Below are 16582 nucleotides of genomic sequence, written 5' to 3' on the forward strand. Positions count from 1 at the left end.
ATGGTTAGTGAGAGCTGTGCGAGCCATGTACAGAGATGCTGCCAGTAAGGTGAGGGTTGGAAATGAGTACAGTAATGAATTCCGGGTAGAGGTAGGGGTCCACCAAGGTTTCGTCCTCAGCCCCCTCCTATTTATCATAGTCCTCCAGGCGATCACAGAGGAATTCAAGACAGGTTGCCCCTGGGAGCTCCTCTATGCTGATGACCTTGCACTAATTGCGGAGTCACTATCAGAACTAGAGGAGAAGTTTCAGGTGTGGAAGCAAGGACTAGAATCGAAGGGCCTTAGAGTCAACCTAGCAAAAACCAAAATTCTAATAAGTAAGAAGGTAGATAAAACACAAACCCCTTCAGGTAGATGGCCCTGCTCAGTATGTAGAAAAGGAGTAGGTAGAAACTCTATAAGATGTACCCAGTGCAAGCTATGGACACATAAGAGGTGCAGCAATATCAAAGGCAGATTAACTACGAAGTTAGTTTTTGTATGTGGCAGATGTTCAGGTGCAATAAACACTGTAAACAAACAGGAAACAACTTCTATCTCATTCCAGGGAGAAAAACTAGAGGTAGTCGATAGCTTCCGCTATCTGGGTGACCAAGTTAGTAGTTGGGGTGGGTGCGCTGAAAGTGTAGCTGCCAGAATAAGAATAGCCTGGGCAAAGTTTAGAGAGCTCTTACCCCTGCTGGCGACAAAGGGACTCTCACTCAGAGTAAAAGGCAGACTGTATGATGCATGTGTACGAACAGCCATGCTACAAGGCAGTGAAACATGGGCTGTGACTGCTGAGGACATGCGTAAGCTCGCAAGGAATGAAGCCAGTATGCTCCACTGAATGTGTAATGTCAGTGTGCATACCCGTCAGAGTGTAAGTATCTTGAGAGAAAAGCTGAACATAAGAAGCATCAGTTGTGGTGTGCAAGAGAGACGATTGCGCTGGTATGGACATGTGGTGAGAATGGATGAGGATAGCTGAGTGAAAAAGTGCCATACCCAACAATTGAGGGAACCCGTGGAAGAGGTAGGCCCAGGAAGACCTGGGCTGAGGTGGTGAGGCAAGACCTTCGAATATTGGGCCTCACCGAGACGATGACTACTGACTACTGACCGAGACCTTTGGAAATGTGCTGTGCGTGAGAAGACCCGGCAAGCCAAGTGAGATCGTTGCCAGTGCCCCTGGACTGGCTCTTGTGCGGGTGGCACATGGGATGCACCATTTTGAGCGTGGTCATTGCCAGTACCGCCTGACTGGCTCCCATAGGATTTTCGAGCGAGATCGTTGCCAGTGCCCCTGGACTGGCTCTTGTGCGGGTGGCACATAAAAGACACCATTTTGAGTGTGGCCGTTGCTAGTACCGCCTGACTGACCCTCGTGCAGGGGACACGTAAAAGCACCCACTACACTCTCGGAATGGTTGGCGTTAGGAAGGGCATCCAGCTGTAGAAACTCTGCCAAATTAGATTGGAGCCTGGTGTTACCATCCGGTTTCACCAGTCCTCAGTCAAATCGTCCAACCCATGCTAGCATGGAAAGCGGACGTTAAACGATGATGATGATTATTATTATTATTATTATTATTATTATTATTATTATTACTAAGTACCAGTTAGGAAAACAGAGTTGATGTAATAGACTAGTCCCCCACCCCCAACAAAATTTCATGCCTTGTGCCTATAGTTGAAAGGATTATTCACTCTTACTGTTTATCCACCTCAGTTACTAACAGTCACTCTCTCAAAACTCTACCACCCTCTCATCCCAATCACATTTTTGGCTCCCTTTATTCACCCATCATGATTTTTCTGGTATTACTGTATCTTTCATTCATGAGCTCAACCAGTTGTTGAGTGTCCCACCCAAGAGGAATCAATGCTAGATGGGTCGAAACAATTGTCGTGATTAACAATAAATTCTCGTATATTCCATCTTCTGTCTTTCATTTGTTATATATATATATGCTTTGTTATATATATATATATATATATGCTTTTGTGTCTGTGTATATCCCCTCACCATTGCTTGACAACTGATGTTGGTGTGTTTACATCCCTGTAACTTAACGGTTTCACAAAAGAGACCGATAGAATAAGAACTAGGCTTACAAAGAATAAGTCTTGGGGTCAATTTGTTCAACTAAAGACGATGTTCCAGCAAGACCACAGTCAAATGACTGAAACCAATAACAGAATATATATGTATCGATATCTATATATATATATATTTGACAGGAAGGACAACAAAAGAAAGAAAGAGACCTCGATATTATGCAAATAGAGGAATTTATCTGTAAAAATATGTGACACTTATTCGGTAGCCATGATAAAACTCTGAGTTTTGGATGCCAGGGTGGGAGCCCACGCCAACATCTCTTTTTTTTCACAGGAATTTTCAATTGGCCGGATAACTGAAGAGATGTTGGTGTGGGCTCCCACCCTGGCATCCGAAACTCGGTGTTTTATCATGGCTACTGAATAAGTGTCAAATATTTTTACAGATATATATATATATATATATATATATATATATATATAATAATAATAATAATAATAATAATAATATTCACAGACACGACAGAGCTGGGACCTATATACACTGGAAGCTATGTCAACACTATGGAATAACAGCAGAAAAAAGATGGTATAAACACACGCCAGAAAAGGTCACAGAAAACGAGAAAGCAACCATACTCTGAGATATGCCAATACACACAGAAAGAGAAATTAAGGCAAATAGACCAGATATAGTTGTCAAAGATCATGAAGAAAAAAAAATGCTTTCTAATTGATGTATCAAGTGTGTGAGTACATATATATATATATATAAATATATATACACACACACACACACATCTATATTCTTTTATTTGTTTCAGTTATTTGACTGCGGCCATGCTGGAGCACTACCTTGAAGGGCATTAGCTGAACAAATCGACTTATTTTTTTAAGCCTAGTACTTACTCTATCGGTCTCGTTTGCTGAACCACTAAATTACGGGAATGTAAACACACCAACACTGGTTGTCAAGCAGTGACAGATGGGACAAACACACACACACACACACACACACACACACACAACAGGCTTCTTTCAGTTTCTGTCTACCAAAACCACTCACAAGACTTTGGTCAGCCAGAAGCTATAGCAGAAGACACTTGCCCAAGACACCATGCAGTGGGACAGAACCCTGAACCACATGGTTGGGAAGTTAGCTTCTTACACACAGCCATGCCTGCACCTATATACATATATGAGGAGTACTGAAAAGTTCCTGGCTTTCAGGGTATTGTAAAAGGCTTGGTTGGAGGCCCAACCTTCCAAGTTCTTTTACAGGGCTTAGAAAAGCTGAAGGACCACTGCAATAAGTGTGTGAATCTGAGAAGGCAAACATGTTGAATAAGATCATAATTAACTGATCTTCCTGTGTTTTCTTTTACCCAAAGTCACCCTCTTTTATATGAAGATACATGTGTGCACATGAGCGGTGAGCTGGCAGAATTGTTAGCATGCCGGACAAAATGCTTAGCGGTATTTCGTCTGCATTTACGTTCTGAGTTCAAATTCCTCTGAGGTTGACTTTGCCTTTCATCCTTTCGGGGTTGATAAATTAAGTACCTGTTATGCACTTGGGGTCAAAGTAATCGACTTAATCCCTTTGTCTGTCCCTGTTTGTCCCCTCTATGTTTAGCCCCTTGTGGGCAATAATGAAATAAGATACATGTGTGTACATGTAGGCATGTGTGTGAGTGTGTCTAATTGTGTCTGTATAAACAGATGTATGCATATGTTGTGTGTGTGTGCGTGTGTGTACATGTGTGTTTGTGAAGATGCGTGGGTGAATAGGTAAAGGCACGTGAGTGTACATGAGTGCATGCATGTGTGTGTGTGTGTGTGCATGTATGTATGTATGTGTCTGTGCGAGTGAACATGTAGATGTACATCATACATTCACGTGAAGGGATGCCATTTCACCTATATTCATAGGGTGAATCCATTAATCATTACAACACTGCACACAGTTAAAATATGTTTATGCACAGAAGATGCACTTGACTGCACTGCACCATTGTCAATCAGACAGTGTACAGCAGGCTGCAAATTAAGTGGTGGTGGTGGCAGTGGGAGTTGGTGATGGAAGGATGGTGATGATGGAGGTGGTGGTGGTGATTGCAGTGGTGGATGTGATACAAAGGTAGTGGTGGTGGTGGTGGTGGTTGTGATGATGGTAGTGGTGGTGGTGATTGCAATATTGGATATGATACAAAGATGGTGGTGGTAGCAGTAGTGATGATAGTAGTAGTGGTAGGAGTTGGTAGTGGTGGTGGTGGTGTAACAAGCTGATAGCGCAGTGTGTGTCCTGTAACAGTTGTTGTTGTTGTGTTGGTGGTGGTGTAGGTGGTGGTGGTGGCGGTGGAGGTGGTGTTGGTGGTGTTGTTATGTATGTTTGGAGTTACTAACAGTGTTGTTAACACTGATTAAGTTTGTATGCTGCAAAGAAAGGGAGAAAGTCTTCCTCCTCATGTTGTACAAATTTATTGAAATCCATGAGACTTCACTGTGTCATGTTTGCCTACCTTGATAACCACCACTACTACCACCACCACCACCACCACTGCACACATACCCTTTACCATCACCCCACCTCAAGCACACACACCCACCTCAAGCACACACCCCCACCATTATCATAAGTTTTTTTTTTACCTGTTAACATGATAGCATTATTACTTGTAGATGTTTTCTGTTATTCTTGTTCTATAGATAAGATTGGTTCTGTTGTTGTTGTAGTTGTTGTTCTATGAACAATGAAATTGTCCCTGGTTTACTATGGTTGTGAAATGGATAATAAAATTGTTGTTGGAATTGTTCTTGTTGTTTGCATCATTCAGAGTGATTGGCTTATTAGTCAGAGCAAACTTGTTTTGTGCTTTGCGATCACACGGGTTTTGGGTTCAGCTCCACTGCAAGGCACCTCAGGCAAGTGTCTCCTGCATTGATCAGTCCTGAACTGACCAATGCCTGGTGAGTGAATTTGGTCAAGGGAAACTGTGTGGAAGCCCATCATCATCATTATCATCATTATATAGGTTGGACAGCTTGACAGGAGCTGGCCAGGTAGAAGATCACACCAGACTTCTTTGTCTATTTTGGTAAGGTTTTTACAGCTGGATGCCCTTCCTAACACCAACCACTCCACAGAGTATATGAATATATATATATATATATATATGTGTGTGTGTGTGTGTGTGTGTGTGTGTGTGTGTGTGTGTGTAAAGGTAAATCAAAAAATAAAAATAAAAATGACAAATGTCAAAAATATGTACAAAGTGAATATATTAGGATGACATTCAGTTTAAGATGGAAAAAAAGGTGGGGAGATGTTTTGAGTATGGCTCTTCATCAGAAAGTGGAAAAAGGAAAGCTCCAGAGAGAAGGCAAAGAATAGTCCAAGAAAAGTACATGTGTGGTTATATGGTTGAAGTATACATATTTGTGTTTGTTCCTCTCACTCCTTGAGAACCAATATCAGTTTGTTCATGTCCCTGTAACTTAGCAGTTCAGCAAACATGGCTAATAGAATCAGTACCAGACTTAAAACTGTAAGTGCCAGAGTCAATTTTGTTTTGACTAATCCACTAATCCAGTCAAGGCAGTGCTCCAGCATGGCCACAATCCAGTGACTGAAACAAGTAAAAGTTAGAAGGAAAAAGATATGAAGGACTCTCTTCTTCCAACTGTTAAACCAACTATGAACTCTCAAATAATAGAGAGTGGAACCTGCTTTTGTTCATTCATACCAAACCATACCTAACAGGCCATACTTGGAGGTACAACAATACACCTACTGCAAAATTGGTACTTACAAGCACGTGGATTATAATCCAGTCCTACCAAACAACATACTTCAAAGAGGTTCCTCCCGAAACAGCCAGTAATAAGATTCTTAAACATCACCATCTTTATACAATATTTCCATAGCAGTTGATTCTATTATCTAAGATACTGTTTCTATAAGAGTATCTACTTTCTATAGATATTAACATATGTACTGTTTAAGTAATATGGAAGCTAAATTTTATCTTTTTCCAATTACACTTCTTTGTACAGCTGAATACAGATACATTCAACGTTTTAGTCAGTTTTAATTTGTAATGATTTTAAATGATATGTAATTTGCCAAACGCCACTTAAATGTGGATATGTATATAAAACTGTGCAAATACACAGTTAGACACACAAACAAACACAATATAATAATAATAATAATAATAATAATAATATTAATAATAATAATGATAATAATACAGAATATCACTTTATTTAAACATACACACGCACAAACTCAAGCATCTCTGGTTACTGTATAAAACTCAACTTGCTGCACATCCAGCAACAAATACATTTTCCTTGATGCCATATTGGATTACCAATATTGACAAGCAGGAAGCTTACAATGTGAAGAAAATAAAGGAAAAGGAAAAGATTTTCTTTATGATTCTATAAGTTGAAACCATTAAATCATACATGCTGAAGCACTGCCATATTTTTCCTTCTTTGTTTTGTTTGTTTCATTAATGTTTTCTTTATTCATTTGTTTACTTATTTCATTTGAATTTTTGTATCAGATTGTTGTACAAACATATACACAAACGAAAACATATATCACATCATTTCAAAAACACATGTAATAAACATACACATATATATATATACACATCTGTATGTATATTTATAAGCATAACTATCTAACAATCTCTCACTCTCTCTGTCTCTCTCTCTCTCTCTCTCTCTCCATACACATACACACACACTTCTGAATATATGCTCATATATTTTCACTGAAAATATCCAGTAACGTAGGTTACTAGTCACCAAGATACTCAATCAGGAAGGGGCCATTCTGAATGGCTGGTGTATCAGTATCAACAGCAGTTGCAGCTACAAGGACAAAGATGCTGGAGACAGAAGGAACTACAGAGGAATCAAATTGATGCAAAAAGTTATGAAAATAACAAAATAAATAAATAAATAAAGTATAGCTCAATTTATAAACAAAAAACTTAAATGAGATGCTGTTTAAGGTTATACTCCATCTAGGCGCCATTGGTGCACTCCTAGAGAGAGACATCTAAAGGAAAGTTTTTTAGCAAAGTGCAAACACTGTGGCTCATATATATTGATCTGAAGATAGTGTTTGACAGGTTCCTCTGCTCTGTAGTCTGGCTAGGAAAATGAAATGTAGATGAGTGGTTTTATGAGAGCTGAGCAAGCCATGTTCAGAGATGCTGTCAGCAAGGTGAGAGTTAGCAAGGAGTTTTATGCACAAGTAGGTGTCCATCAGGACTCTCAAGCGATCTTTCATTTTAAGCAGTGTCCCTCTCAATTAGTTGGAGGCCCTGGCTGTTAACTGGAAGACATGGAGGTCCATGTGGGATACTGAGGCAGAGTGCTTTGAAACCGAACACAGGAGATTACATGAAGAGAGGAGGAGATGTCATCATAAACACCTTGAAACTGTTGTTCAGGGTCACTTTCAGTGTCCTCAGTGTCACAGGATCTGCCAATCTCACATCAGTCTTGTCAGCCATGTCAGCTCCCATGAGAAACAATGTGCTGGAGGTGAGGAGGATAAATGTCTTGGATCGACACTGCCATAATTTTCGATGTGCTGTCATAAGCAATAAGTAAGCAAGCATCAAGGCTCAATTCTCATCCTTCTCCTATTTGTTAAAGTTCTGTGGGTCATAAAAGAGGAGTTTAAGATCTTGCCTCAGTAAGAACTCCTATAAGCTAATGACTTACTTTTTGTAGCTGAATGTCAATAACATAAAGTAAAAAATTCTAAATATGGAAGCATAGAGTATAATTGAAAGGGAACAGAGTAAACCTAGCAATGACAAAAATTTTTGTTAATGGGCAAGAAGACAGAAATCTACTGCTATGTGGTAAGAGACCATGCTTGCTAGTCAGTAAATATATTTATAGGAAGTCTGCATTGTACATCCAATTTAAATTATATCTGTACAAGAGATGCAGTGGGATCACAGGCCGTAAGAGAATAAGGGTTTGTAGGCAGCAAGTGTACAGGAATAGACAGCAATAAAAACATCCAAGAGTTAAAGGTTTTCAACAACCTGAAAGGCTCCCTGTAGTAGTTGATAGCTTCTATTTGCAAGGCAACCTAAGTAACAATGGAATTATTCCAAAAGCATATGTAATAGCTAGAATAGGAATAGGCTGGAAAAGTTCAGGGACATTATGTCTGCAGGTGAACTTTCTATCCAAGTTAAGGGCATATTCTATGATGTTTGTGTATAAGATGTGATTCTGTTTAGTAGAAAAACATGGACACCAAATGTAGAGTATGTGTGAAGGCTGGGAAGAAATGAAGAGAAAGATCATTCTTCGCTGAATGTGTAATCATAAATGCAGGAACAAAATCTGCTTAGTGGGTGTAAACCCAGATCCAAAATGTATGTTTGTATATGAATCAAATCAGATAAATTCAGTAATGGAAAAATAATGTTTCAGTTCAGTCTAAAAATGCTCCTACACTCATTTGTTTTATTGATGACATTTTTCAGGAAGGTGTTCAAAGCGTTTTCATTGCCCACCAAAAGTTTTGGGGGGTGCACTTGCATCCCCTGTTCCCAAACCTATGTGTGTGATATTAATGTAAATAAACCACAGAGTACAAATGAACTGAGAGAAAAAGTAGGTACAAAGGTATCAAATGAAGTGTCTAAGAGACAAGATTGCTGGTATAGAAGGATGCATATCAGCCTGGATGAGAAATATTCCACAAGACTAACGAATGAATATATAAAGACTAATTGTAATGGTCTCCAGTAGCCAAGGGACTTAGGCATATACAAAAAAGAGTACAAGACATTTATGGCTTAAATACATACACACATATAAGCACACTATACAAACAAAGAAAGGGGGAGAGAGAGGGAGGGATACATATAAATATACAAACTTTAGTGATATAGTAAGTTATTTTTTATGAACCACCTGAAGATGTCTGGGTGGAGTGCCCTGGATCTAATCCATGACATTCAATCATTGACTTCCCATTCTAATATAGCCTGTGTTACCAGGTTATCAGAATATAAAAAAGTTTATTTGGTTTCCACATGTTTTATATCTTCACTCCTACAGCGTTCTGGGTAGCATACTTTCTTACAATATTCAGTTGACTTGTAAGAATGCTGAAACATTTGTAGTGTCGACATATATATATATATAAAACTCCTGTTAAATCCCTTTTGTATCATCATCATCATCATCATCATTTGGGACCACATAAAAAGCACCTGTGCTGATGCTACATAAAAAGCACCCCATACACTTTGTAATGAGGTTGGCATTAAGTAGGGCATCCAACCATAGAAACCATGCCAAAACAGATAATTGGAGCCTGGTGCAGCTCTCCAGCTTGCCAGTTCCTGTCAGACTGTTCAACCCATGCCAGCATGGAAAATGGATGCTAAATGATGATGATGATTTTCCATGCTTGCATGAGTCAGATGGACTTTGACGAGACACATTTTTGCAATGCCCAGATGTCCTTTCTGTTACCAACCCACACTTGCTTTCAAGCAAGATAATATTTTGATATTTACCCTTAGCTAGACATGTTTTTCATGGAAGACTGGAAATGAACAACATCACCCGTATGATGCCGGAGCTCATAGTCATCAGATTATGTCTATGCAAGAGCATACACAAACACACACACGCACACACATACAATACATACATAAATTTTCTTTACATAATTATTTTGTCCATTATAATTTTGTTCTTTTATGGCACTTGTTATGTATTTGAAAAGTTAACGCCCACACTCCTAAACATTGGTATTTTAAATCAGTATTTTGCAATCTGGCAGTTCTTTTACATTGAATTTCATCTGTCTTTTTGAATCAAAACCCTGAAGGGACTTGTAAACATGGATATGAAATGTTTATAAATCAAATAATGTATATAAGTTGAAACAAATTGTTGGCTTTTTTGGTTTTTTAATAATTTTTTATATTACCTTATATTATATTTTATTATATTTATAGTATAGTATATCATATAATATGAATAAATTGTTAGATTATCAATTGCATTTCTCTATTTAATTTATTGTTTGTATTTTGTACATAAAATACACCATTTCGAGAGTAGCTGTTGCCAGTACCTCCTGACTGGCCTTCGTGCCGGTGGCACGTAAAAGCATCCACTACACTCTTGGAGTGGTTGGCGTTAGGAAGGGCATCCAGCTGTAGAAACTCTGCCAAATCAGACTGGAGCCTGGTGTAGCCATCTGGTTCACCAGTCCTCAGTCAAATCGTCCAGCCCATGCTAGCATGGAAAGCGGACGTTAAACGATGATGATGATGATGATGACCCCTATTTCTGTGGTATTCAACTCACATACCAGTGAATTGGATGTTTTACACCCCAGTGAAGGAATTTGTTTGCTAGCATGGAAAGCGGACGTTAAACGATTAAACGATATATATATATATATATATATATATACACACACACTCATATGATGGGCTTCTTTCAGTTTCTGTCTACCAAATCCCTTCACAAGGCTTTGGTCAGTTTGTGGCTATGGTAGAAGGCACTCGCCCAGAGTACCACACTGTGGGGCTGAACCCAAGACCACATGGGGTTGGAAATCAAGCTTCTTAACCACATAGCCATGCCTGCAACTTTAATATTTCAAATTAATACAACAAACAGGTGAAAAATACAATAGCAGAAACTGAAAAACAAAAGGAAGAAGATTATGAAAGAATCAAATAAATATCAAAATTGCTTTACCTGTGCCATTAATGATGCTAATTCTACAGCCAAATCCCTATTCAAAGGGAATCGACCCTGTACAATTTCCTCATTGATTTGATATGCCAACAGCAGTTTTTCCTTTTCTGTTTCATATCGACTAGTACTTTTGAAATATAACCTGCCAATGGAAAAAATGCATTGTTTAAATAATTTTTTCTACTATAGGCACAAGGCCTGAAATTTGGGAGAGAACACAAATCGATTACATCCACCCCAGTGCTCAACTGGTACTTATTTTATCAACCCCGAAAGGATGATAGGCAAAGTCAACCTCAGTAGACAGTGACAATCACTTACAACTATCGCACAATGTCAAGATAAAGAAACGTAAACACATGCATGCATGCATACATACATACATGCATACATACATGAATGCTCACATGCACACACACACACATACATACATGCATAATACATACGCACATACATACATACACACAAGCATACATACATACACACACGCATACATACATACGTACGTACATACATACATACATACTGGAATGTCCCAGTGAAAACCTCAAAAAATTGTAAGCACAATAGACCTGACATAATGGTTTGGGACAGCAAAGAGAAATTTTGTACAGTTGTAAAATTCAGCTGCCCAGCAGATGTTAACATAAGGCTGAAGATCAACATAAAAGAAAATACCTACACTGATCTATTGAGAAATCTGCAGTTACTCTATCCAGACTACAAGTTCAGGTTTATGCCTTTAATTATTGGGGTACTGGGATATGTAACACACTGCCTAAACACCAATCTTGAGAAATTAGGCTTCTCAAAACCACAAGTGAGAAAGCTGATTCAAGCTATCACTGAAACTGTTAAAATCTACAAAACTTTCCACAAGTTTATCTTTTAAGTATATATGAGCATGTCTAGATATGGATATATATGCAAGAGAAGACATACCTAAAACAAAACATACAAATCTCCATGTATACACACATACATACAAAAATATCCTGTTGTTGATGTTGAAACTCCAATGAAGGAGCCTTGGATCTAGGTTAGAAACCAGCTCATTCTCTATTGGCAAGAAACCTCAAAATAAAACTCAATACATAGATACATACATACATAGATATGCAAGATACTGTCATCAACTGGAAATCTCTACAAAAATAGTGATATTAATAGGCTGAATCTCAGAAGAAATGAAGGCAGTAGAGGCTTGAAATTAGTACAGACTGCATTTGAATGCTGTATAGTCTCTCTCAGACTGCCCTTTCTAAACAACAGCAGCAAAAATAGATACATGAACTCAGTGCTGAAAAGTGAAGAGAACAATAGTCTACATGTCAACAGCAAGCTCCTCAGGAAGCACACTTCTACTAATGACCTCCCATACAACTCTAAAACAGTAACTAGAAATAGCAACCAAATCACACCTAACCATCTTAAGATGGAGGTACACACTGAATAATATAGTTTCTGATATTTCATATTTGAAAAGATGAAGTGATGGTCCTGGTTAGATGACTTTAATTACTGGTCCTCCGGACTAGGGCTGACCAAGGGAGCACAGTCAGTTCACAAGTGGCCCTGTCATGATACTGACCTGTTTATCAGCTCTGTCACTAGACTGGATATATACCAGCTCTATCCCCAAACTGAGAAAAACATTTATCATATTGAAAATAGTTATTACATAATGATAAACATAATATTGCTACAATGTCAGTAAACATCTATTATATACCTATATAGGTGCAGGAGTGGCTGTGTGGTAAGTAGCTTGCTTACCAACTACATGGTTCCGGGTTCATTCCCACTGCATGGCACCTTGGGCGAGTGTCTTCTACTATAGCCTCGGGCCGACTAAAGCCTTGTGAGTGGATTTGGTAGACGGAAACTGAAAGAGGCTCGTCGTATATATGTATATATATATATATATGTATGTGTGTGTATATGCTTGCGTGTCTGTGTTTGTCCCCCCAACATCACTTGATAACCGACGCTGGTGTGTTTATGTCCCCGTAACTTAGCGGTTTGGCAAAAGTGACCGATAGAATAAGTACTAGGCATCCAAAGAATAAGTCCTGGGGTCGATTTGCTTGACTAAAGGCAGTGCTCCAGCATGGCCGCAGTCAAATGACTGAAACAAGAAACAAGTAAAAGAGTAAAAGAGTAGAGAGTATACTTATTTTGCCAAAGATATCTATTATATAACTACATCACTAGTAAACAGCTATTAAATAGACACAGCACCAATAAACATCTATTATGTAGATAAACTAATAAACATCTATTATGTAACTACATTACCAGTAAACATCTATTGTATAATTACATCACCATTAAACATATCTTATATAGATACATCACTAATAAACATCTATTATATAGCTACATCTGTAGTAAACATCTATTATATTACTACATCATAAGTAAACATGTATTATATAACTACATCACCAGTAAACATCTATTATATAATTACATCACCAGTGCAGTAAACATATATTCTATAATTACATCATCAGTAAAATTTCTATTATATAGCTACATCACCAGTAAACATCTATTATATAACTACATCACCATTAAACAGCTATTATCTAACTTCATCACCAGTGAACATCTATTATATAGCTACATCATCGGTAAACATCTATTATATAATCACATCATCAATAAACATCTTTTATATAGCTACATCTGCAGTGCAGTAAACATCTATTCTATAGCTACATCACCAGTAAGCATGTGTTATATATACATCATATCACAGAGAAATCAGCAGGGTAGTAATGGAATGTATTCTATACCTATTCTAGCTCAAAAGCTCTAAACAAACTATTTATATGTGTGTGTGTTTGTGTTTGTGTGTGCGTATGTGTGTATATATATATATATATGTAAATAGATAGATAGATAGATAGATAGATAGACAGATAGATAGATAGATAGATAGATAGATGCATATCTTCACATAATACACATGGATACCATTTGATAAATACCTGGAGTGACTACGAAAATACATATATTTTGTATATCATTGATTTATGCATACTTTAGCTGGAGGTACAATATACTTGTTGCAATAGCAGAGTTTGAAAGGCAGATAATTAGATTAGTTGTTTAGCACTTTAAAGACTTAGCTACTCTATTGATAAATAATAACGATGTTGATGATGATGATGATGATGATGATGATGATGATGGTGATGATAAGTAGAAGTGAAACAACAACAATATTAATTGTGATGATGATATCATCATCACACACATACACTCACAAATTTACCATTTTATATGTGTGTGTGTGTGTGTGGGAAATTTGTGAGTGTATGTGTGTGTGATGCAAGCAGGAAAAATAGAACTCAAAGCATGAGTATATATATTTTATTCATAATCAGCAAAAGTCAGAGTGACTCGAGGGCCAAATGTTTCATGCGTTGGTATTTAAAGCATCATCACATGAAACTCTTGGTCTTCAGGTTACTCTTAAACTTCTGATTATTAATAATATGCATACATCCATACATCCATACATCCATACATGCATGCATATACATACGTACATATAACTCTATATATATATATATATATATATATATATATATATATATATATATATATATATAACTCTTTGAAACGCTTAGTTTTAGAATGGTGGCAGCTGATGAAGGAAGTGTTCTCTATGTGGCCTGTGTGTTTTCTGTACTCTGTTTATCATTTTGTCCACGTTTTTTTGCAACATCCTGTACCCAGATAGGCATCTATATATACATGTAGATGTAGGTATGTACATACATGTACATATATATGCATATACTCATATATTATTTGTATTATGTATGTATATATATATATATATATATATATATATATATATATATATATATATATAGCCTTGAAGCTCTACTCTCTCCAGTGCCGCCACGAGCAGTACATCATTTATACGATGTGGAAAATATACCGCCAGCATTGCCCAAACGACCTGAACATTAGTTTCAAGGTTCATCCAAGGCTGGGACCATGAGCCATACGTTCCCTGCCCAATTCAGAATCACAACATATAGGTACATTGCAGCATAATTTCTTTTCCTCAACAGGCCCTGCCCTGTTTAACATTGTCCCGAAGCAGATAAAAGAGGAAAAGGATCCTATCAGCTTTAAACGGCTTTCTCCAAAGAATACCAGACAAGCCACCCATACCTGGATACAACTCACTCAATAAGAACTCACTACTTGAATGGACGATAAACAAAACTTGACTGTAAAAAGGATTTAGATAATCCTATCAGGTGGTGCTATTAGGTGAGACATGGCCTGGACCAATCTTTGGTCGAAACAAATCTAAGTTTTATTTAAGTTTTATATGTATATATGTGTGTGTGTGTGTGTGTGTACGTATGTATGTATACATAAGCTGTCTAAGAATTCATTAGTCAGGAAAAAATGCATTTGTTTATCTGTCTGTAGAGTGGGCATATTAATTGAAGTGTACAGTATTGTATATTCATTACGGCTGATCTTACCAATTGATTTTGCAACAGGGATTCAACGGAGTGTTAGGTAAGGGTCTGATTATGTAACCCTGTGCTCTTCAGAGATGGCAGTTATGGAATGAAATATAGTGACTGTTCTCTGTTTTTGGAGATGAACAGATACATCTAGTTTGTGGTTGCCATGAAAAAGACGATGAAACGAACTGAGTAAGGGTTAAGTTAAGAGTTTTGTCCCTTGGTACCAAAAAAACACTATCTCTTTGGGGTGTTGCAAGTCAGCAAGAGTTTTCTGGGAAAAAGTTTATGGGAAATGTGTGTATCTTTAAGGTTGGTGCTCTTGTATTAATGGAATGTGTGTAGTGGCATTATATATATATATCATTTGTTGTGGTGGGGTGAGGAGTTCAAAGGCTGTATACCCATCTGTGTTGTTAGTGTTTTCTTTCTTTTATGTTTTGGTTAAATTCTTCGAGCATTACATTCTTATTCAGTATTGATTGAGAATACTGATGATCAAAGATTACCACACAGATTACTGATAATCAAAGATTACCACACATTGTTGTGGAAGTTATCAATGAATTAATTCCCCCATTGTGGAGGTTATCACGGAATTAATGCTCCCATTGTGGACATTGGTGAAAAGAAATCAATGACACTCCCTCACCCATTGTGGAAGTTTGTGAAGAATTAATTACCTCTGCAGTGGAATTTATCAAAGGATTGATGGCCACCAATGTAGAAGTTAATAAAGAACCAATGTCCTCCATTGTGGAAATTAATAAAGAACCAATGAATGACCTCGTTGTGGAAGTTATTTATGATGACCATTGTGGAAATTTGTAAAGAATCCATGACCTCTATTGTGGAAGTTTAGAAATAATCAATGACCTCATTGTGGAAGTTAAGAAAATAATCAATGATCTCTATTGTGTACAACAAAGATGATTAAATTTTAAAAAAATATGTCAGACAAAACAAAAATCTTAAAGTACATTTTATAGTCATTAAAATACTTGCGAAGTTTCTCTTTCAATATTGCCAAATTAAGGTGAAACAGTTGTTGGATGTAATGTATGCATGTGTGTGTGTGTGTGTGTGCATGCATGTGCATGTACATTGTGTGTGTGTGAGTGTGTGTGTTGTGCGTGTATATGTGTTTGTGCTTGTATGTATGCATATATGCTTATACATTAAGTGTGTGTATATGTATGTATGCACATATGTGTGTATGTTATGTGTGTGTGTGTTGTGAATATTCCAATGTT

At 37.4% G+C, this 16582-nt stretch overlaps 1 protein-coding gene across 11 annotated transcripts in view; it reads right to left on the reverse strand.

The window, feature by feature from the left end:
* Positions 1–16582, reverse strand: part of LOC106873829 (pleckstrin homology domain-containing family H member 2) — a 719935-nt gene that overhangs the window by 128636 nt on the left and 574717 nt on the right. For all 11 annotated transcript variants that reach the window (XM_089353814.1, XM_089353811.1, XM_089353808.1 and 8 more), the window contains one exon: positions 10825–10966. In XM_089353814.1, the coding sequence (XP_089209940.1) occupies positions 10825–10966 (142 nt within the window). The remainder of the gene's footprint in view (positions 1–10824; positions 10967–16582) is intronic.

The sequence above is a fragment of the Octopus bimaculoides genome, chromosome 6 (assembly GCF_046866305.1).
Source record: "Octopus bimaculoides isolate indiv1 chromosome 6, ASM4686630v1, whole genome shotgun sequence".
In the NCBI taxonomy this organism is placed as follows: domain Eukaryota; kingdom Metazoa; phylum Mollusca; class Cephalopoda; order Octopoda; family Octopodidae; genus Octopus; species Octopus bimaculoides.